Here is a 21956-nt window from a genome sequence, read left to right on the forward strand (position 1 = left end):
TTTATAGGTAAGCATACGGCTTGAACGATGGTAGATACTGATCATAAAAAAAACGCTTAGTATTTTATTACTTATTAACAAAATTCATGATTTCTAAATTATGGTCAACAATTAATAAGTTTTTTTAATTAAAAACTTTAACAATTATACAAAAAATTGATCGAATTTATTTCAATCATCAAGAAAATGATGATAACTTGAGGTTTTTTGGTACATTTTTGAGCAAATGTTTATCAGTGAAAAACTTAGGAAAGTAATTATCAAATTACTGCAAGGGAATTTGCAGAGGCCGAAACAAATGGGAGGCAAACGGTGCAATGTCCTGTTTATGCGGTGGATGCATCACCAATCTCTCAATTTGTTTGAAGTCATGAAGGATATGTGTGGCCCGGCGTCATGATGAAATAAAAACTTGCTTCTGTTGACAAATTATGGTCGGCTTTCCATTATAGTCTCATTCAAGCAATAGTTTGCCAAATTAATCGTTGTACGAGGCTGGATTAGCTCGTATTGGATAGTTTTTTCACCCTCACTCTACACTCAACATAACCTTCAATTTCGGCTTAGAAATCGTTGGTGGAGAATCACAATCCTTTGACCATGATCACTTGCGTAGAATATTTTCTTATTTAATTCATTTTTGAATTATAATGCTTTGCTTTAATTACGTTTCAGCAAGGTTTTACTGATGGTAATTTAGTCAATTAAAGTTGATTGCGTTAATTCTTGTAATACCCAAACATCGAGCGATTCTTTTTAATTGGTTCCAACTATCATGTTGTTGATATCTCGTATTTCCGTTATCGTCTGACAGCTTGCGTGTCGGTCTTGCTATATTAGTAATAAAATTTCATTGAATTTTTTAGCCATTGGCCGACTACAACAAGGTGTATTTTTGATATCGAAATTTTTGGAACGGGATTGAGCAAATCGCACTTGTATTCGACGTTTACTCACCGTAAACTGCACACACTTTTTGATCATATTTTTGGTGCACTTTCAGTTTTTTGACAGTAATAAAGCATTACATAGCGTATTTTTTGAGATATTTTACTCATTTTCAAATCAGTATAACTTTTTACATAAGTGATAAATCACACCCGTACCTTTACAAAAACAAATATGTGTTCCTTTGACATAATCGAATCAGTTTGCCAGATATGTGGGTACAAACATCATCTCTTGACAAATTGTGGATATTTTTTATATTACTCAATATATTAAGATGGAGACCACAAATATAATTGATCTGTAATAACTATAGCGGTATTTACGATATTGAGTAATGAACTTAGATTCCGAGTAACCACGTAAAAGTGTAAGTTTACGTCATGGACCCTATTTTTGTAATGAAATATTTTTTTGGACACAACTTCCGGGTGGGGGCTTTCATCTTATATGTATCTCGTCGCTATAGTAATGATAAAAACTTCATAAAAATCAAACCAACAGTTCTTGATTATTCTTGAGTTAGTGCTATTACGCACTTTTACTCTATAATGGCTGGGGGGCTTATCTCTACCCCACACTAGGCTTTAACTAGGCTAAGAAATCATATCATTTATTTGTCTCTTAGTTGATAACGGACCTTAAATCAGCATATCTTCCTGAGAGTCCAGAAGTGGACTTGAGGATTGTTGGATCGGGGTTAAGTAGCGTATCAACTTTAGTGAATAATTTTAGAGCTCTATCTCTGATATATTTTTTCACTGAGTCAATCCAAAGATCTCTATGTATGTCTGTTGATCTAATATACCATGGAATCTTAAACAGTTTTCTTAAAGCCAGGTTTTGTGCAATCTGTAATTGCCGTAAGGTAGTATTTGAGGCTTTGTTATATGTAACACATCCGTACCAACAGTTGTTTTTTTGGTTATAATTAAATTTTTAGTAGAATGTTATAATGATACATCTTGCAACTTCTTTCAAAACAAATATTTTTTCTAAATAATTTTTAAGTTTCAATCTTTATTATTGTTGATTTTTAATGTTACCAATGAATAACGTTAACAATAAAAATAAAATTGATTATTTGGCTTAGCGATAAACATATTGCAAAATGAGAATTTTTAACTTACGTGAATCGTATAATTTCAAAATAAAATACAAATCGAAAGCTACTTTTCTAGCGAATAATTATATAAATCAATAATAATTGTCAAGGCAGTAAGAATGTTAATTAAAAAATATATATAAAAACATAATAAAATCATAGAAAGCTTCCGCTGCTTCTATAAAATAATGTATTAAATCAATTATATATGTGAGTTTATGAGCGTGCTGGGATGTGTAAGTTCAGGACCAACACCTCCAGCCATTTTTTGTACTAAAACGCCAACTTCATAGGCAAGATTATCAACCGCCTAAAATAAAAGAATATATCAATTTACAGAAATTTAATTATTATCATTTTTAATACCTCTTTTGTAGCAGCTTCTGCATATACACGTACAACATCTTCAGTGCCTGAAGGGCGAACAAAAGATCTACCACGCTTATAGTTCGCAACGATTTTATCAATAGCTTCTTGTAAACCAACTGGTGTAACGCAAACTCTTTCCGCATCTGTCGTTGAAATAACGTTGCGATCTTGTACTTTTATTTTCAATTGTAAATTTGGAAGATCATCGTAAGTACCAAGCCAATCTTTAACATCCCAACCTTTTTGGTTGAGAATTGTTTCAACTAAGAGCATATCAGAAATAGCATCACCGACTGTTTCATTGATAAGATTAATAACGTTTAATAAGGTTTTAGCGTCGTTGTTGCTATTTGCAGCTGTTGTAATAACAGCTTTCGCATTATCACTAAACACTACAGTACCATGCCCATTAGCTTCAAAATATACACCAATATCATATTCTAGTGCTTTATGATGTAAGTGTTTGACGCCTGTTGGTACGCAGGCAACAGGAACTTTAAGTTCATTCACAATATAATCTGTTGAGGCACCGTTAGCATAAGCAGTCTGTATTAAACCCAGACTCAGATCAAGCTCACAACGTTTTACTAAGTCCATCAGATAATCTGCAACTAGCGTTGCGATACGATCGCCATCTAACAGTCTAAATTGACCCGTTTCATCTGAGAAAAAATATACCACGCGATCCGCATCACCATCAACACTGACACAACGTGTATATGGTTCTAGTATGGGCATAGCAATTGGGATACGTTGCTGCACTTTAACGTGATCGGCACCGCATTCATGATTAATTTTTCCATCTCCCTTATTGAACACCTCCACGTTTAGTGAATTTTTCATACGTTTAAGGAATTGTAACATTTTGCGTGCCCCTACACCGTTTGCACCATCAAATATTAATTTATTACGATAGTTACCATTTTCCAACTTGTCACCGCGGATTTTCTCAAATGCTGTTATCAATTTTGTGTAGTATCCTTCTTCGGTTGGCTGTCCATAAGCGCCTTTAGTGTTCGCTGCTACCACAAAATAATGCAACATAGGTGTGGTTACAATTCCAAATTCTCGTACATTTCCTTTCAGCGCGATAACACCATCTGCTACAGCTTTAAGTAGTCTGGGACTGTGGTATCTATTATCCATACCTACAAATACGTTGGATGATGAGCCAATATCAATATTATTTTCGTTGATTATTTTTTTAACGTGTGCTTCTAGTTCTTGATCGGTAACGTTTGCTAAATCTGTCGCTATGCTTTCCCAACTAGCTTCCAACATTTCTCCCTTCGGATCAATTAATTTAACACCATTATCAGGTTCTGGGTTGTGGGAAGCTGTTATCATAACGCCTATTACAGCACCTCCACGTATGCGAGATCGTAATGTAGCTAAAACGCCCATTCGAAACATAACACTGTCCAGATTTTCGGCGCTAAATTAAGAATTAAATACCAGATTATAAATATTTATACGTCTTTTTAGATATTTAAAAAATAAAGGGAAAGGAGAAGAGAGTATAAAGCAAAATATATTACATATGAAAAAAGTTTACGCTTACTTAAAAATACCATATTACCATACCTTACTACTGTTCAATGATTGTTAGTGTGTTTCCACTGGCTTAGTTAGACCAATTAACTTACTTGAGATTGCTTGAATTATTTGAATCTGAAATAAGTTAAGTGGCGTAAGGAAATGGAAAAGTATTATAAGTTTTTTTAAACTTATGTTTTATTTTATATCAAAAATATATAGTGCCTTACATTTATTATTTTATTTAAGCATTTATGGAAATTTTTTTTCTTTGTCTGCTAATTGAATTGTTGTGTAATTTGTAATTGGTATTCTGTGGAATTTACGCTAATTAAGTTCCACTAAATGTAAGGTGTAAACACTACAAAATTGAAAACAAAATTTCCATGTTTATCCCTTACTTATTTAATTATGGTTTTTTTTTAACATTTATTATTATCGAATTGTTTCTAACATACTCTTCCATGAACAATTTGTATTGAAATTTTTTTTTATGACAAGACAATATCAATAAGGTAATAAACTAAAATTAGTTTTTAATTAATTAAATTATCATTACTACGTTTTTTGCATAAGGATATTTTTGTTTTAAAATAAATATATGCGTTTTAGTCACATCAGCACCACTTGTTTTCACTGGTTTCATTTAAGCAGTTTTGCTCATTAAGACCGCTAAGGAGAATAATTTACTATACAAAGAGCTTTGATATAAATGAGCCCATTATCAATAAATAAACTGATGTAAGGAGACAAGTGTCGAATGCAACATTTAAAAATAAATTTAACAGGAAGGAAATGATCAAAATTTTAAATATCGGTCATCTGAATATACATATGACAGATATATTATGCATTTTTTCATATAAAAATATATAAAATGTAAAAAAGAAAGCTATTTTACATGCATAAATCTGCTTATGCCAATGGAAACGAACAATTCTTATATCATTAATATATGTAGTTTTAGTTGCAGTGGAAACATGATATAAAAAACAAAGCTTTTACCTATAATCCCTCTCTAATAATAGACCGCAAATATTTCATTAAAAACAATAAGTTAGTTTTTGAGCACAAACATATTGCATTAATATACATGTGTGTATAGATATATACTTCTACTAATTTTTATTTAAAATTTTTTTTTCAATATTACATTTTTATTAATTCTCTATGAAGGGTATTAAAGTTTCGGCAAAGCTTATAACATTTTTACTTGTTTTACTAAATATAATAATTTTCGTTATGCCAGACTATCCACAAATTCAAGACTACTGATTAACCAATATAGTATGTCGTTTATTTTCCAAAAAAACAAAAAAAATGCATTATATTTCATTCTTGTTTTATTTATTTTTTGATAAACTTACTGAGAACGTTACAAGCAGATAAGAAAAAAGTAATGTCTGACATATCAGTACATATATGTGCATTTAATTAAAGTTTAAATAAAAGATAATTGTGTGTTGACAACAGATAAGAAAGTGCGGTTTGCAAGAGGAAATTATTATCGCTTTTCCCACCTATTGAGCAAATTTCGCCAGGTTTTGTAATATAGTAATTATATTTTAAAATAATCTAATAATGAATATATTATTTTCATTAATAAATTCAATATTTATATAGTCTTGTAGTCCTTTCCCAGCTTCTTTTATCTCTAGATAACTTATGGGTTTCTTAACGGCAGGACAAAAGGATCCGATAATACGCGGATTCCAGTAATTCCGCGTATTATCGTTTATTTAAGTTCAAAACCAACGCTATTTTAGTTCCATTCATCTTAAAGGCGTTATAGTATGTTTCCACTGGCTTCGTTAGGTGAGTTAATTTACTTAAGATTGCTTGAATTACTTAAGTCTCAAATAAGTTAACTGATCTAACGAAGCCAGTGGAGACGTACTATTGGTCTCTATAATTTGAATTACAAAAGAATTTAGAGTTCGAACTGCTGTAATTGAAAACTTTTCTAGCTCCTCAAAATTCTTCGTTCATTTGGAAGGCTTTAGCATCTACAATTCAAAAATTCGAAATTTCTGTCTAATTCAAATAACTTATTTTTATTAGTATTGAGGAAAAACGTAATCAAATATATACTAAATCTCTTTTTTTATTTTTTTTTGTACGTACATCTTCGTCAACTTAAACAATTTGAAATTTAAAAACTACTAAAAACTAGTAAAAACTACTAAAATTTAAATCTTGAAGATGTTAAAATCTTGAATAAGACTATGTAAAACTAAGAACTGTAACAGTTATTAATTAAAAAAAAACAATTAATAAGTTGTATCATGCGATTTTTAAAAAAAACAAAAAATAGTAATTAATTTTGTGTTGTAATATATTTTTCAAAAATTATTATTATTATTTGCCTTTTACTATACTTTTCTACATACAAATAACTCATAAAATTATTATTATTATTTGCCTTTTACTATACTTTTCTACATACAAATAACTCATAAAATTATTATTATTATTTGCTTTTTACTATACTTTTCTACATAACAATAACTCATATACTCTGCTTTTCATTTTAATACTGAAAAATAATTGTTATTATTTGCCTTTTATTATATTTATACATGTACAAATAACTCATAAACTCTGCATTTTATTTTAATACTGAAAAATAATTATTATTATTTGCCTTTTACTATACTTTTCCACGTACAAATAACTCATATACTCTGCTTTTCATTTTAATATTGAAAAATAATTATTATTCTTGCATTAATATTAAAAAAACTCAAAAATAATTATTTTTTTAAGTTTTATTGTAAAAGGCAAATAAATATCAAGTATGCATTATAAGAAAAATGAAAGTTGTTAGAATGATAACTATATACTTAAATAAGAATTTAGACAACCTTTTGCTGCTGCTCTTTTTCTTAAAACAAACAGAATAGTATTGAAACTTAACAATTAAAAATAAAAATATGATTAATTAATTCAATTAATTTACAGCTGGTTTATGATTTCATTCTAATATAAACAGAACAATTGAATTTGTTATAACTTTCACAGCAAATTAACAAACACTCCAGAAAAATGTGCGCTGACTCTAAGCTTCAAATTGGGCAGGGCACGAGTTCAATCCCAGGTACTTGCAGTCTCAATAAATCATTTACGAATAATTTAATACAAGAATTATTTCCAAGACCACTGATGATGGGTATGAACAGCTGTATGGTCAGCCAAAAATTCAATTATTTCAATATAAAAAGAATTTTTGTTGTTGTAGTTCAATACTGTTCGAAGAATCCCTTTAAAATGTTTGAAATAACTATGATTTGCGGTCCCTGTTTAATATCCTTCAATGTTAAAATACAGAGTATGTATTCATATGTTAATATATACAAATATTAATTAGACTTTGTATTGAAAGAACGAAAGGCCTACGGTATCTTCTCTTTAATAGGTATGTACTGAAATTAACTCACCGACGAAAGCACAACTTCCGTGAAATTTTTTTTTGAATTTTCAAATAAATAAAGATTATAATCAAAGTATATATAAATGTGCAATTATTTATATTCAAACACATATTGTTTCACGAACTGCTTAGACACATGAAAGTAAATCACAGGTGAATCACCTGAGTTGGCCTACATCATACGTACAACGAAACTGTTAGAAAAAGTGGGCCAAGCAAAAGTGTTTGTGCTGAAGGCAAAGAATAGAGTATCCACCACTTAAGACGTGTTGGGGATTATATACAGCGAGGTCAACAAACGTTGCCTTGTAATTAATATTAATATAAGTATAGCATGTCAGTTTTTTTTTTACGTAATTCCCACAAACATAACATAACATATATGTTACTGCAAAAATGTATTAAATGTTAAGATATCAAGTGCCTCAATGCTTTATCTTAGCAATTTATTTAGGGTGTGTTTCACTTATTTATTTATTTATGTATTCTTTATTATTTGAAGAACATTTTCCAGTTCATACACCCGCTAACTCTAATAAAGCATGCAGTCATTAAGAAATGAATAATTATTTCCTATTCCATGCACACGAAAAAGCTGCTATTTTAATTTTGTCCACTTTTAATCCAAAGATTTTGAAATGTAAATAATAAATTCTAAAAATAAATAATTATTCTACAGAGCGCACAGCACATTCGGGCAACACCTTAGAGATCAACACTCCGAAGAGAAGACGAATTACTCGATTTTAATCACTCGAATTTTCTTTGAATTCTTTGAAAAGTTACGCGCGGGTTGGGTGGTAAGTCAGCAATGTTTAAAAGTAAAAGCGTTTTATAATGACGTGGTGGGGTTGTGGGAGGTTTAACTTTTATTTGTACTCACTTGCCACGAAATCCAGCTGTTCCGTATTCAATTCTAGCCGTGGTTTTTTTTGGGTACATTTCCCTTGCGAAGGCGTAAACGGTACGTAAATTAATAGACATTTCGATTGTTTTCACTTTTATTTATAACTTTTGAATTGAAAACCCCTTAACTGAATTATTTAATTTGCCACACGAACAGCTTTTGAAACCGGGTGAGCAACTATTCAAATATTTGGAACCAGTTTCCCCAATTATTCATTTAAAATTGCACTTTATGCTTGGCCTTTCGTTTTCAATTTAACCAAACCGCGGACAAGTTTACAATGGAACTCAACGCACTTAAAATGTATGAATAATATGTGAAACGACAGAACCAAAAAAAGTAAACTAATTTATGTGTACGACAGCCACTCCAGCAATGCGGCAGTTACCAAAACAGCTGAAACGAATAAGACAAAAGAGAAACCAAAAACCAACTGGGTTGCCCAATGCGCAAAATGAGCACATTAATGAAATCCATTAGGGGTATTTAGGATGTCTGTGCATCATTGAATGTGCATCATTGCAAACTCAAATTATCGTGAACACACTTTGTGCATATTAGTCTTGAAAATATTTAGAACAGCTGATTTTTGTTTACGTATTTATTTGCTTGTAAAATATAACTCAGATTCGATATGCATAATTTCAATAAATGCCAAGAACAAGTGAAAAGCAGACATTGTTGGACGTAAAGTAAATAAAAAATCAAACAATTGCACAAAATCATAAAATTACAAAATAACAAAATCAAAACAAATGTAACAGTTTCGCTGAAATATTGCTCAGCGAACAGTAAAAAACGTAGTATCATTCACAATAGAGTCTTGAAAATCAAATATGCAAGAGATAATTGGTGTTGAAAATATGGTCTTGAATATTGTCTTGCAAATCAAGTGGAGAATTATAAGTTTTTATAAAATCAAATAAGTTTGCACATGCAACAATGCACAGACATCCTGAATACTCCTATTAAAACGATAAAGTAATAAATGAATGGATATGTTGCTAGTTGTTACAACGTATTTGCTCTTTGTCGGACAGTCAGTTTGCCGTTTGCTTTGTATGTTCTCTTTCATAACCAGATCAATTGTAGCTTAGAGCCATGTTATGTAGAGTGTCTCGGCCACGGCATGAGTAAAATTGGTATTGTTTTCAATACAAATTATAAAATTGAGATTGAGAGAAAAAACGATATGTTGGTTCAAATTCCGGCATGAGAGCTGGCATAGTTGTGCCTCGGTACTTAGGCAAAGCAGAGTTGTTTACTTTAAATTACAGAATTTGCACCTTTTAGGAGTAAATTACTACAATTTCAATACGTTTTGGATAATTATTACATTTACTGTATAATTTTGTAAGTACTGTTAACAATTATTATAAGATAATATAATAATAAATTAACATTATTACAGTCTCTATGAATATTTTCTTCATGGTTATTTTTGGTCGTACATTGAATGAGCATATCCACATTTCCTTTTAAATTTAGTCACAACCAAAAAGTACTGATGTAATAGTTAACATAACAAGCAATTTCGGCATAGCCCGAAAGAGCTAATTTTGTCGTTCCCGAGACGCTATACATAACATGTCCCTAAACAAACAGTAAACTACAGTCAAAATTGCTATAACGAAGTAGTTGGTACCTGCAAAAAACTCGTTATACTATGTTCAGACATCTAAATTTCCTTAATTCTGTAAAAATGAAATTAAGTTAATGTCGAAAGTTTTCATACTGCCCCAAATTAAGGAAATCACAGGTATATGAATTATTATTTTTCACTCTGTTTTAAATTAATTAATTTAATAACAGTTACAGTTCTTTCTCCATATTTAAATTTAAAAATTTGGACTACTTTTAAAATTTTTTCGGGTTTTATTAAAGCCATCTGTCACTTACATTTTTTTTAAAACAGTTGGTAAAACATACATAACATTTTTTTTTAAAACTCACTGTTTCGTTATCTCAACTTTATCTTTTGTTTAAAATTTATCTTACGCATATTTGCATTTGAAAAGTCCCTTAATTTCAGCCTTCGTTTCAACGAAATTAAGGTCATTTTCCTTAATTTCCTTCTAACCTCAAAACGGAATTTTGTATGGAAAAAACAACTTAATTTCGCTGAAACGAAGATGAAATTAAGATATTTTGCGAAATTAAGGTGCGTCTGTACGTAGTATTATAGAGAGGTTAAACCAATTTTCTTTTGTTGGGCTTTTTTTATACATTTACTGGGAATTATGTACGTATTTACTTTAAATATATATTTAATTCATGTTTATTTATATAAGCATACATAACATTAAAAACATTAATCATATATTAGATTGTATTTAAAAAAAAAGCTATCTTTATTAATTATTATTTAATTTATTATTATATATAACTTAAATTTTTATAATTTGTTATTTTATTTAACTCAAGGCGGTTTTTTTTTTATTTGTTTGGACATTTTAACCTTTTCCTTGTCAAGAAACAGTTCCAACAAGTTCATAGAAACTGAATAACTTATCCACAAGTTCATATCGATTATGATACAGGTTGCAAAGAAGTTTATCATAAGTTAAAACGTGTTAAGTGAGTATTTAACTTGCATTTGAATAAATTCTTTATGGAGAGGTTTTTTTGTATGCAAAGTTTTATTTACATACCTGAAAAAGCTTCGTTATAGAGAGGAATTTGATATAGAAAGATTCACTATAGAGAGGTTTGCTGTAAATAAAGTCCAAAACACCTTAAAAATGTTTTAGTGTTTGAGTTCATGAACATAAATTTCTACGGCAGACATGGCTTCAGTCATAATTGCAGTGTAAAGGTTGAATTAATTGTCGTACACGTAGCAAATGTAAAGAACAGAACGGAAAAAAGGTACAGATGTGCAGTACAATAAACTCTTGCAGAACTTGTGCTGATGACACTGAATGTTGTTAAATGCACCGCTAATATCAAACTTTTTTAAACAGGGAATTGGAAACAGGGAATGGAACTGATGTCACTACATTGGTGGCAGTAATTAGTTACTTCTGCTCTATTGATATGCAGCTGGCAAAAATGTGCGAACGGGATTCATACCAAAGTTTTGTTTGTGATTTAAGCTGTCTCGTGTGAATCTAGTATTACTGTTTATGCTGATTCAGTTATGACCATCATAATCAAGTTGAATACAGCATTCTTTATTTACTTGATGATCAATGTTGCGATTATGAGTTATTTTATAGAAATCGACTCAGATATGACAAACACCACCATACTTATCACAAGAAAGCAAGTTTTCACATAACTGGCATGGATTCGTTAGCTTCTGCTGTACACTTTCAGTTTAGTTTTAGTCAAGTCAACAAACAAAATGGTCCTAGTTTTCAATGCAAAACAGTCTAGATAGTGTAGACTGTGGACACAGTGTGAAGTCAAATATTTTCGAAGGACTATAAACCTTATTACAAAAAGATAATAAAAATATGATATGAATATGATTTTATAACATCACCAGTATCCAATTCAAATAATTCAGTACAACATTATTGAAGTAAACAATTTTAATCTATATAGAAAGCAAATAATATAGTTAAAGCGTAAAAACTTAAAAGTTATTGTAATTTCAACATATTAAAACAAAACAAGCTAATTATTTTTAATTTTTAAAGTCAAGAAACCATATCTCTTTTTTGAAACCATTGCTGTTTTGAACAGTAGTAAATCACAACAATAAAATTGTATTATTTAATTGAATTTTTGGCTGACCGTACCGCTGTTTCGTGTATTGCTAAATAACCATCATCTGTGGTCTTTGAATAATTTTTTCGAGTTCGTATGATTAGCTAAGTAATATGGCGTTTACACTGGCTGAAAATGGCTCATTCTGAATGAGTCATTTGAAAGTGTTTACATTCGTTGTATTTCATTTTTTCTCATTTCAAACAGCTGATTTTTCAACTTGCATGTTGATTTAATTTTTGGTCTGTGCCAAAAAAATGTTACAGGAAGGTTAAATATACCTTCAAACCTTACAATATAAACTGAAAACTTGTTTCTAGATTCGATTTATTTATTTTTGGGAAGTAGAAGTTCCAAAAATTGGTGCATCGTTTTAAAGAAAATGCAACCACTAAACATTTGTTTATATTTTTTTGTAAATATGTCAAAGCAGCTTTTTCAAACTGTCAAAATGCCATGAAGAGCTTTCATTTAGGGTATGTTCAATAGATTCCTTTGCATTTGGAACATATGTGGAATGCATTCGAACGTCTTTCGTACAGAATGTGAGAAAATTGCTCATTTTTGTGCTTGAAATTTTATATGCAAGAATGAGCCATTCGATACTCATTTTCAATTTTTGACCAAAATGAGCCATTTTCTGCCAATGTAAACGCCATATAACCCAAAGCCTTGACTTGTATGTATTTTTTTGTATAAAACAAAACCAATTATAATATATATAAAATCAATAACAAAACTTTAATGAAAATTAAAAACAGATATTTTTCGAAGAACCATTGCATCTGGACACATAATTAATTTACTTTTCCCAACACATTGGCAACCCTTAAATCTACCGTTTGTTATCAGCACACCTTATCGCTTGCTTATTCGTCAGCCGGCTGACTTAATTAGGTGGAAAATTGCAATATTCCTTTAATTTATTTTCAAAATTTATTTAATTTATTAAGATGTCTGAATTGAAACGTGATGAAATTTTACTTTTATTTGATGTTGATGGCACATTGACACCACCCCGTAATACTGTGCTTCCAGATTTTGAAGAATTTTTTTACAAGCACATAAAACCGAGAGCAACAATTGGCATTGTGGGTGGCTCGGATTTAGAGAAAATGTTTGAGCAATTGAACGGGCGTAAGATTCTCGATGAGTTCGACTTTATATTTCCCGAAAATGGACTTGTCCAAATTGAAAACGGACAAGAAGTTGGCAAACAAAATATAATAAAGCATCTTGGTGAAGAGACACTTCAACGTTTCATTAATTTTGTACTAAAATATTTATCGGAATTAGCAGTGCCAATTAAACGTGGCACTTTTATTGAATTCCGAAACGGCATGTTAAATGTATGTCCCATAGGACGGCAATGCACACGTGAAGAGCGCAATATGTTTGCTGCATATGATCAGCAACATCAGATACGTGCCAAAATGATTGATGATCTTAAACGCGAGTTCCATGATGTCGATTTGACATACAGTATTGGCGGACAAATCAGTTTCGATGTTTTCCCCAATGGTTGGGATAAAACTTATTCGTTAAGATATATTGAAGCGCATTATAAGTTTAAAGAGATTCACTTCTTCGGTGATAAAACCGAGAAAGGTGGAAATGATTTTGAAATTTATTCAGACCCAAGAACTATAGGACATAAAGTGGAAAGTCCGCATGATACACGTCGCATATTGACAGAAATTTTCGAATTGTAAATTATATGCATTACCAAAGTATTTGATCGCATTTTAAAAGTAATTTACATTCCTATTTGCAAATTAATTCACTATTTGTAATTATGTGTCGGTTTTGTAATATACAATAAATATAAAGTGTACAGTAATTTTTATTAAATTGTAATCCACATACGCGTGTATAAATTGTTTTGAAATTGACTAATCGGTTTCCATTTCTGAATCTTCATCGTCATCCTCTTCGTCCTCACTATCATCTGTATCTGAACTACTACCATCACTATCAATCCAGTCATGCACATTCATATCATTGGCAATAAGGACCTTCCATTCATTTGCTTTATGTAGATCGAGCGCATAGAAATCATTGTAAGTAAATTGTTTGTTATCCTCTTCAAAAATTCCTCCAAATACATAAAGTACACCTTTACAGACACAAAGACCAGGATTCATACGTGGTGATGGTTCAAATTTAGATGGACGATTTGGAAATAGACTTGGCATATTGGGTACAGGTTGCGATAAGCTAGGACCTGCCACTGTTACTGTAAAAATGCCATCACTGGTAACTGTTGGTGTTTTGCTTACATCTTTAGATTCATTCATCTCTACGTCACTCGCAGTATTGGTTTTACTTGTTTTTGATTTTTTTGCAACTTCTACAGTGCGCCATGCTTGGCTCGATAAGTCTAAAGCTAGTAATTCATCACCAAACTGACCTCGCACGTCTTCTTCATCTTCATCAACATCCATAACTCCACCGAAACAATAGACTTTGCCATTTGGTGCAGACGTACAACCTACGCTACTTCGTGGCAATGGTTTATAACCACTTGCTTTGGTTGTATTCCATTTAAATTTATCATTTGGGCTATTTTCTAAAAAATTATGTTTGAAAGCTGTTTTTTTTGGTCATAAGGAAAAATTCATACTTACTATCTGGAACTAAAGCAAACATATCAGTGTGCGTAACACCACGATCAACTTTCTTGACTTGTGACTTTGAATAGCCGCCCCATATAAGTATTTTACCGTCTGGGCAAGCAGCCATACAACAACCCGAACGTTGTTGTGGTACTATTGCACCAGTGACTTCAATTTTGAGCCAAGCGTAAGTTTGCAAACAGAACATATGCACATCATTATAGTAGTGATACGATTGATTATTATCGTGGAAGCCACCAAAGACTATAAGACGTTTTTTCGCAGCCACCATACGATGACCACTACGTGCACTGGGCCCGTTGGGTGCAGTGATTTTTTCCCATTTACGTGTTTTCAGACTCATAACCCAAAGGTCTTTATAGTGATAAAATTGTAATTGCGACGGACTTGCATGTTCACCACCAAAAAGCTGTAAATGGAGAAAAATCAGTATTTCAATTTGAATATAAACAACATGAATACAAACCCACAACTGACCGCCGTCTGTGGCAATTGATACCATTTGATGACCGCTTCGTGGTGGTGGTCCGCAAGGTGAGCGAACTTGTTTCCATTCGTTTTTTGTTATATTATAGATGTAAAGATCATTGTAAACACACACTTTTTGTCCATTAAAAAATTCACCGCCAAACAATATAAGCTCCTCTTTTTCTGGATGAGCCACTATTGTAAAGTTGGAGCGTGGAGTGGGTGGAGCACATATCACTTCTGTAACTTCTTTTAATCGCAACTCTTCTGCTTCTAATTTTGCAACAACTTCTGCAATGTCAGTCTGCAAGAATTGTTTATATATGTATTCTCGAAACAAAAAAAACCTGTGGTTACTTACTTCACCAAGTTTCTCCAGCATGCGTTTCTGTTTGGCCGCAAGTTTTTTGTCTGTTTTCATAGCGGTTTTTTCAGCACCTTTGCCTTTTTTCTTATTCTTGTCTTTCTTGCCCATTTTTAAAACAAATAATTTATCTAAAATAAAGCGGCTTGTGAATTAATAATTAAAAACAATTGTACTGTCAAAATCTTCACGTGTATGTAACAGTGTTGAGAAGTAATTTAATTACCAATAGCGTATCTTCCACTGGTTTTTGTCTAAGCTAAGCAGAAAACAAAAGCAAGTGTTTGTGAACGTTTTATTTTTGTTTATTTACATTGCAACTTGTTTTACCTTTAAACACATGAATACAGTTATTTCTAAGTTACGTTGGAGTTGTGACTTTGTGTCCCAGAAATATTCCCAAGAGAACTACAGTGTTCAGCATACGAGCAACGCTAAAACTCATGTTAAAAAGAGAGCCATAACCTAAACTCATTAAAGGTTAGACCTAGTTCCGTAACATATTTTTCTGGTGTGCAGTGACGCGTCAACACCGGACTGGTATATTTCTCGTTCAGTTTAGGCTAAGTTGATCCGGACACCTGACAGGAGAGCTCATCTGTCTAAGTTTGCTTTGCTTTACTCAGATATGCTAGTTTGATTGCTAGCTTGGCCGTTGCAGGAGGGAAACTTAAATTTTTATAATGCTTAATTAATTTTATATTGCTTAATTAATTTTATATTGCTTAATTAAATATTTCGAAAATCTGTCATACATTAACGAAGTCTATCAGCAAAACTTTGGGAATATAATGTCTCCTTGACCTGGATGTAGATATGTTTTAAAAATTTTAAGTCAATAAAGAATCTACAAATCTTTTGGTACTGGAATCTGTGTTTCGATAGTGCTTTGTATATATAGTATATGAAGTGCCATGCTATGCAGACATAATAATTTATATTACCTCAAATGCAAAATTGTCTTTGTTTTTGTATGGATATGTGAGTATGTCTAAACAAAAATGTTCAAATTTGCTCTTTAAAGGTACATTTTTTTGTCATTTATTGCTGAACAACACGTTTTGATCAACATGACGACACACAGATCACAGTTTATTAGAAATTTCTCTCTTATAATACATTCACACTGTCTCATTTAGGCTCTTGCTCATTTATATTAATGAGTGAACGTTCACATTATAATGAGCTCATTTATGCAGCTGAAATAACTTTTATAAACTTCATTTAATAATATATAACACAAAAAAATTAAATATATAATTGATATATTCAATCATTTATATACTTTATGTATATAAATTACATATTTACTTAATAAAAATTTCAAATGTAAAATAACAATTTTACATTTGAAGTGATCATGACTGTGTGGTCTTAACATGGCCCTAAGCTCCATGTTCCATTTTTCTATTATTTGTTAAAATAATAATTTCATTTTTATTATGTTATGATAAACAAATCAAATTGTATCTTTGTGATTGGGAGTTTTTTTTTTTTTTGGAAGTTTTCTGACTTTCTTTCGGCATCGTGCCTCTCGTTAATTATAAAAATCGACAACCTATTCAATAGACTACATTTTTCTATAATACACAGTCTCCTTCTGTTAGATGTACACTAGCTTAATAGTGTACATCATGTAGGTTTTATATTAATAATAATTCTAATGATAGCTTTGTTAAAACCTTAATAATTTATCAAGATATGTTTTTTTTTTCTATTTCAGACATCGTATTTAACAAAAACATCGACGATATTCTATATGTACATTCAAATGAATAATAAAAAGTCTTTCATATGTCTAATTTAGGATTTGAAGTTATGTGGTAAGTACATTACATCCTATTCTTAATATGCATGAGAATAATTAAAACAATCAACCCTAAATAAACGATAAAACAATAATTTTATATACTAAATAATAATTATTAAGTATTATTAATGAGAATTTTTGAATTATTAATTATTACTGCTACTGCTACTGATTTCCTAAACTCCTTCTAGAGTATAAGGTCTTCACCATTGACTTTAATCGTATTCTGTTAGGAGCTGTTCAGGTGACATCATTTCAAGTAAATTCGTCATCTCTTAATTCTTTTTCAAGTGTTCTCCGTCAAATTTTTGGTGATGCATCGGGTCGCCGACTACTTTGTGGGTTCCATCGCAATGCTTGCCTTTCTATACTTCTTGCGGGTCGTCGAAACGTCTGACCGATACAGAATAATTTGCGTTTGTTATCTCCGTTGTAACTAGGGGTTGATTTGTTCTCTCCCATAATTCGGTTTTCGATATTCTTCCTGGCCTGCGGATTTTGACAATTCGACAGAGACACTTGTTGACAAACACTTGCAGCTTGTTTTGCATTTTCTTTGAACTTTTCCATGTTTTACATGCGTAGAAAAGTACTGACTTGACATTTGAGTTAAACGCGCGAAGCTTTGTTTTTAAAGAAACTTGGCTGAAGCTCCATATCTTGTTGGTTAAAAGCTATCCTCATTTGGAAACACACTTAAAACCATTTTCGTCAGCTTCTCTTTTGTCCGTAATAATGTATCCTAAATATGCAGTGCTTTGAACGCATTCTACGATACTGTTACCACCCGATATAGCTTCTGGAGAAGAGATCTCTCTGTTATAGTCATTTTGCTAAAGTTTTCTTGACGTTGATGCTTAGCCCAGTTATGTTTGCATTCATGTTTAATTCTTTAACTTTATATTGCAAATCGGATGGTCGATGCGTTAAGAGACACAGATCGTCTGCGTATTTCAGGTCTTCAAACAGCGATCACTCTATGCCTTGTCTACCATCCGTAGTGTTTTTTTTAATTTCATCCAATATCAGTATTAAATTATTTTTCAATAATAATAATTGATGAAAAGACACCCGAATACCTGTTGTTTCCATGTCCAAACTTGTCTAGAACCAGATTTAAGCTTTTGCGCGCCCCATTCTACAACACTTATTTCCAGCATTAGCATTGGTTAGCTACTTACTTTTATCAATGCATCCGTAATATTGGGTAAAATACCATTACGAGGAATGTGGAATGAAAACATTTTTCTTAGGTAATTGATGAAAATTCATTCCTCTTTCCACTCAGCCTAACCTAACCTAATTTTATTCTATCTGTACTTTTTAAAGTTCTGAAAAACGTATTGAAACAATGTTTATTTGTTTTTTCTTATACTTTTATTGTAGACTTATTCCAGTTAATTTTCATATATCCAAGTATCTATATCCTCGTACCATTAGCAGAAAACTGTCATCATATATACAGGGCAGTTTGTATTATAGTATGCCTTATTTACCCTATATACCTTATATACCTTATATAATACCTTATATAATACCTAATACATATACCTTATATAAATTAAGGTGATTTTTTGGTCGAAAAACTGTATAAATAGAGGAAGGTACAGAGTGTCAAGAGAAACTATAAAAATAAGCAAGAAGTCTATGTAGGGCCGGTTTCACAGTTGTAACTTGAGTTTCAATACTGTCTTAAATCCTCAAGCTAATTTATGCTTCACTCAGTTTTGAGGCTTAAGATACGACTGTAAAATTGATCATTAATATCTCTAAAGCGGGTCCAAATCTCTTACAAATTTTTAGTGCATTAATATCTTTTAATTTGGTACTTATTATGTCGTTGTGCTTAAAGGGTTTTAAAAACATGATATAATACTGTATATTACTCTCTCTCTCTCTCTATCTTTCTAATATTTCTGAAGCTAAGAGTCGTTAAAAACTACTTTGGTTGGTCGTATAACGTTGAGCTTACTGTAGAGTTAGTCGATGAGACCTATTCAAACTAGCCAATCCTAGCTAGATTTAAAGCTTTTTAATATCAACGAATCATCCAACTCTATACATTTTGTCATAACTTATTGTAAATTAAGTATACAGTCTATTGTGGAACTATTTTTACGAAAATATGACTGTTCCTTTCGTTCTTTTATACCATTGCAATACCATTGGAATTTTGAGAATAAAATTTTTATAAAAGGTTTGGAAGGCGTTATCTCTCAATAGCTTTGCGGATCATGTTCCAAGTGGTATTCTTTTATTTTTTTTAATAATACTGAGAAGTTCTACAACTTTATTGTACAGGTACTCATCGCTTTGTTGTAGTATCTCATTTACAATACTATTAAGATGTGAGACTTTTCTCTTCTTTTGCATTTTTACTGACCTTTCCAATTCTTATTTTACGTTTACAGCTTTATATCTATATTTGAAATAATTTGTAGTTGTGGTAGGCCAATTTCTATATAATTTCTTATAGTATGATTTCCAGTAGTTAATATGTATTAGGTGTATTTTAACGATTTTATTCACTTTTTTTTTATTTCTTTTCTGTTTGTATTACTTTTTTTTGAGCACTACATAACGCGTTCCATTAACTTATAAAGCCTACAGGAAAAAACCTCTATTTTTCTAATTTGGTTATTAGTATACTTTCTCTTTTTTTGACTTATAAGCATATCTTCTTTTTGTCAGTTATTATATCTTTAACTAACTTTAGATCGCTCTTCAACTAAGTCATGAGTCTCAAGTAATTCCAATCACTTTCACGATTGTGAAGATAACATTTGGTACGTAGTGTAATAAAAATTGGTATTAAGGTCGTGTGCGAGTTAGGCTAAGTTGCGTTCTAAATGAGGGAAATTCTAAGTTGTGCCGATAATGTAGTGATGTGTCGATACGTGATGATAAATGGCTAAATGTGTGCAGTGCAAAAAATCCCAAAAAATCTCCCATTTGGTTTAGCATCAACTTAGCCTAACTCGCACACGTCCTAAGTAAAACTAAAAGGGTCAGCAAATATATCATAATAACTCTCTTGAACTAACACTATATGATATGTGTGAATTTCAGAATTCTTTTGATTTCTAGTGGCTATAACCGAAAACAAGGATAAATTTTGAGAAACTACCAATAGTTGTGTAAAGTTGATAACCTTTAAGAGTAACGGTACAAGAACCCAGTAGGTGTGTTTTACGTTAAAATTATCTTCAGTTGGGAAACTATTGCTAAGCGTTTGATTGCAGTCTCGTGTTTAATTGGGGTTGTAGGCCTTAGATATTATTATTGGGTCTTTCCAATCTTAAACAATTGTATTTGTAGCTTTTATGAAAATAATGCTATTCCGATTTCTATAACTGCGCTTAATGTTAGTTTGGATTAAAATACTTGAGTATATGTATCGCATAATTTAGGTCAATAGTCAGAGTATTAAAACTGTTTTTCTTGAGGATTTGGGTTTCAGAAACCAGGTCATTATCAATTTCGTTACTTTTGAAAAGTTCTTTAATTCATAAACCGTGCATTCATAAAGCCTATTTGAGTTTCATAATATGATTTTTAGGAGACTGGAAGGTTACAATTCTTAGTTTTGATTGGGGAAGAGTAAGTTCATTATTGTTGTAATTTGCTGCATTACTGGTTATTACTAGTTCTATTCTTCCATTTCATTTGTGGTTTGAAGTTGTTTCTCTGTTTTTTGGAAAAGCCGTAACTACGTTTACCGATTCGACTAAACATTTTGAGTTTTAAGCCTGTGCACTTGCACTCCAAACAAATTATAAACGGACTATAAATTAATTAAAAATTCGATTCTTTCCTAAGACTACTGATGATGAGTACTTGGCAATACTCGAAACAGAGTTGTAGAGCCAAATTTCAATAAAATTAAATAAATTTTTGTTTGTTCTTTCTTTCTTTGCTATTCGAAAACCCTCTAAAATATATAAATTAATGAGTTTATATAACAATGTAAACAAAAGCTCTCCTAAAACTTTCACAGAATTTTCTGATACACAAAACCTCTTTCACATGTATAAATCAACTTATGTCAGTGGAAACGACTAAATCTTAATATACGTAATATGAGGTGATTTCGCTGTAGTGGGACCATGGTATTAAGTTGCTTTTAACAACGTTGATGCAAACCAGAAATAACAATTTTTGTAACAAATACTATATTTCAAATTAGTATAAATTAGTTAGTAACAATATCATAGGCTGAAAAGAAAACCTAGAAGGTAAACACATAATTGTAGATTTGATTTGTTATTTGATTGCATTAAGATTGATTGTCGATCATCAGTTATCAATCGATAACCGATATTGCTTATAAAAATTGTGATTGTATAGTTGAGCTTCGTGTTAAATGAGGAGTACTTCAAAGATTGAAGATTTTTATACAAATCTACTTTGTGTAAAAAGCTTTAACTCGTCTGAAGTAGTGAAAAATTAATGGTCTAGGTTAATTATAGTTAAGTTCCTTAATTTTTTTATTGAATAGCAAGACCATTATTTTATTTTAGTTACGAGTATTATAATAAGGTCAGTAGAGAGCAGCACTTGATCGTTGTAGATGAGTCGATAACGTAATGAAGGCCTAGTCGCTATTGAAAAACGACTCGATAATATTTTCATAATGTAAATTCAAACTATAATAATAATTTTCCAAAAC

General features: G+C 31.1%; 3 protein-coding genes across 4 annotated transcripts; 1 reads left to right on the forward strand and 2 right to left on the reverse strand.

The window, feature by feature from the left end:
• Positions 1-1945: 1945 nt before the first annotated feature.
• On the reverse strand, positions 1946-8688 carry LOC119668043 (phosphoacetylglucosamine mutase). 2 transcript variants are annotated; one of them, XM_038077420.1, is made up of 3 exons: positions 8272-8688; positions 2420-3857; positions 1946-2363 (listed from the first exon to the last, which is right to left on the reverse strand). In XM_038077420.1, the coding sequence occupies exons 1-3, from the start codon at positions 8370-8372 to the stop codon at positions 2256-2258; spliced, it is 1647 nt and encodes a 548-aa protein (XP_037933348.1). In that variant the 5' UTR covers positions 8373-8688; the 3' UTR covers positions 1946-2255. The 2 variants fall into 2 exon arrangements, with proteins under 2 accessions (XP_037933348.1, XP_037933349.1); XM_038077421.1 differs by lacking the exon at positions 8272-8688 and adding an exon at positions 4007-4096.
• Positions 8689-12826: 4138 nt separating this feature from the next.
• LOC119668053 (phosphomannomutase-like) lies at positions 12827-13864 on the forward strand. Its single transcript, XM_038077431.1, has one exon. It carries the CDS (start codon positions 12963-12965, stop codon positions 13719-13721), a length of 759 nt encoding a protein of 252 aa, XP_037933359.1. The 5' UTR covers positions 12827-12962; the 3' UTR covers positions 13722-13864.
• On the reverse strand, positions 13835-15661 carry LOC119668044 (kelch domain-containing protein 4). The gene is made up of 4 exons (XM_038077422.1): positions 15475-15661; positions 15112-15417; positions 14637-15054; positions 13835-14578 (listed from the first exon to the last, which is right to left on the reverse strand). The coding sequence occupies exons 1-4, from the start codon at positions 15586-15588 to the stop codon at positions 13902-13904; spliced, it is 1515 nt and encodes a 504-aa protein (XP_037933350.1). The 5' UTR covers positions 15589-15661; the 3' UTR covers positions 13835-13901.
• Positions 15662-21956: the final 6295 nt, after the last annotated feature.

The sequence above is a fragment of the Teleopsis dalmanni genome, chromosome 1, assembly GCF_002237135.1.
Source record: "Teleopsis dalmanni isolate 2A chromosome 1, ASM223713v2, whole genome shotgun sequence".
NCBI lineage: Eukaryota > Metazoa > Arthropoda > Insecta > Diptera > Diopsidae > Teleopsis > Teleopsis dalmanni.

Coding starts and splice junctions, on each gene's coding strand:
- LOC119668043 (XM_038077420.1), bottom strand. CDS start 8,372: ATGTCTATTAATTTACGTACCGTTTACGCCTTCGCAAGGGAAATGTAC. Junction 3,858..8,271: donor ACAGCTGGATTTCGTGGCAA/GTGAGTACAAAT, acceptor TTCTTAATTTAG/CGCCGAAAATCTGGACAGTG. Junction 2,364..2,419: donor CAGAAGCTGCTACAAAAGAG/GTATTAAAAATG, acceptor CTTTTATTTTAG/GCGGTTGATAATCTTGCCTA.
- LOC119668053 (XM_038077431.1), top strand. CDS start 12,963: ATGTCTGAATTGAAACGTGATGAAATTTTACTTTTATTTGATGTTGAT.
- LOC119668044 (XM_038077422.1), bottom strand. CDS start 15,588: ATGGGCAAGAAAGACAAGAATAAGAAAAAAGGCAAAGGTGCTGAAAAA. Junction 15,418..15,474: donor TGCTGGAGAAACTTGGTGAA/GTAAGTAACCAC, acceptor CAATTCTTGCAG/ACTGACATTGCAGAAGTTGT. Junction 14,579..14,636: donor GTTTGCTTTAGTTCCAGATA/GTAAGTATGAAT, acceptor ATAATTTTTTAG/AAAATAGCCCAAATGATAAA.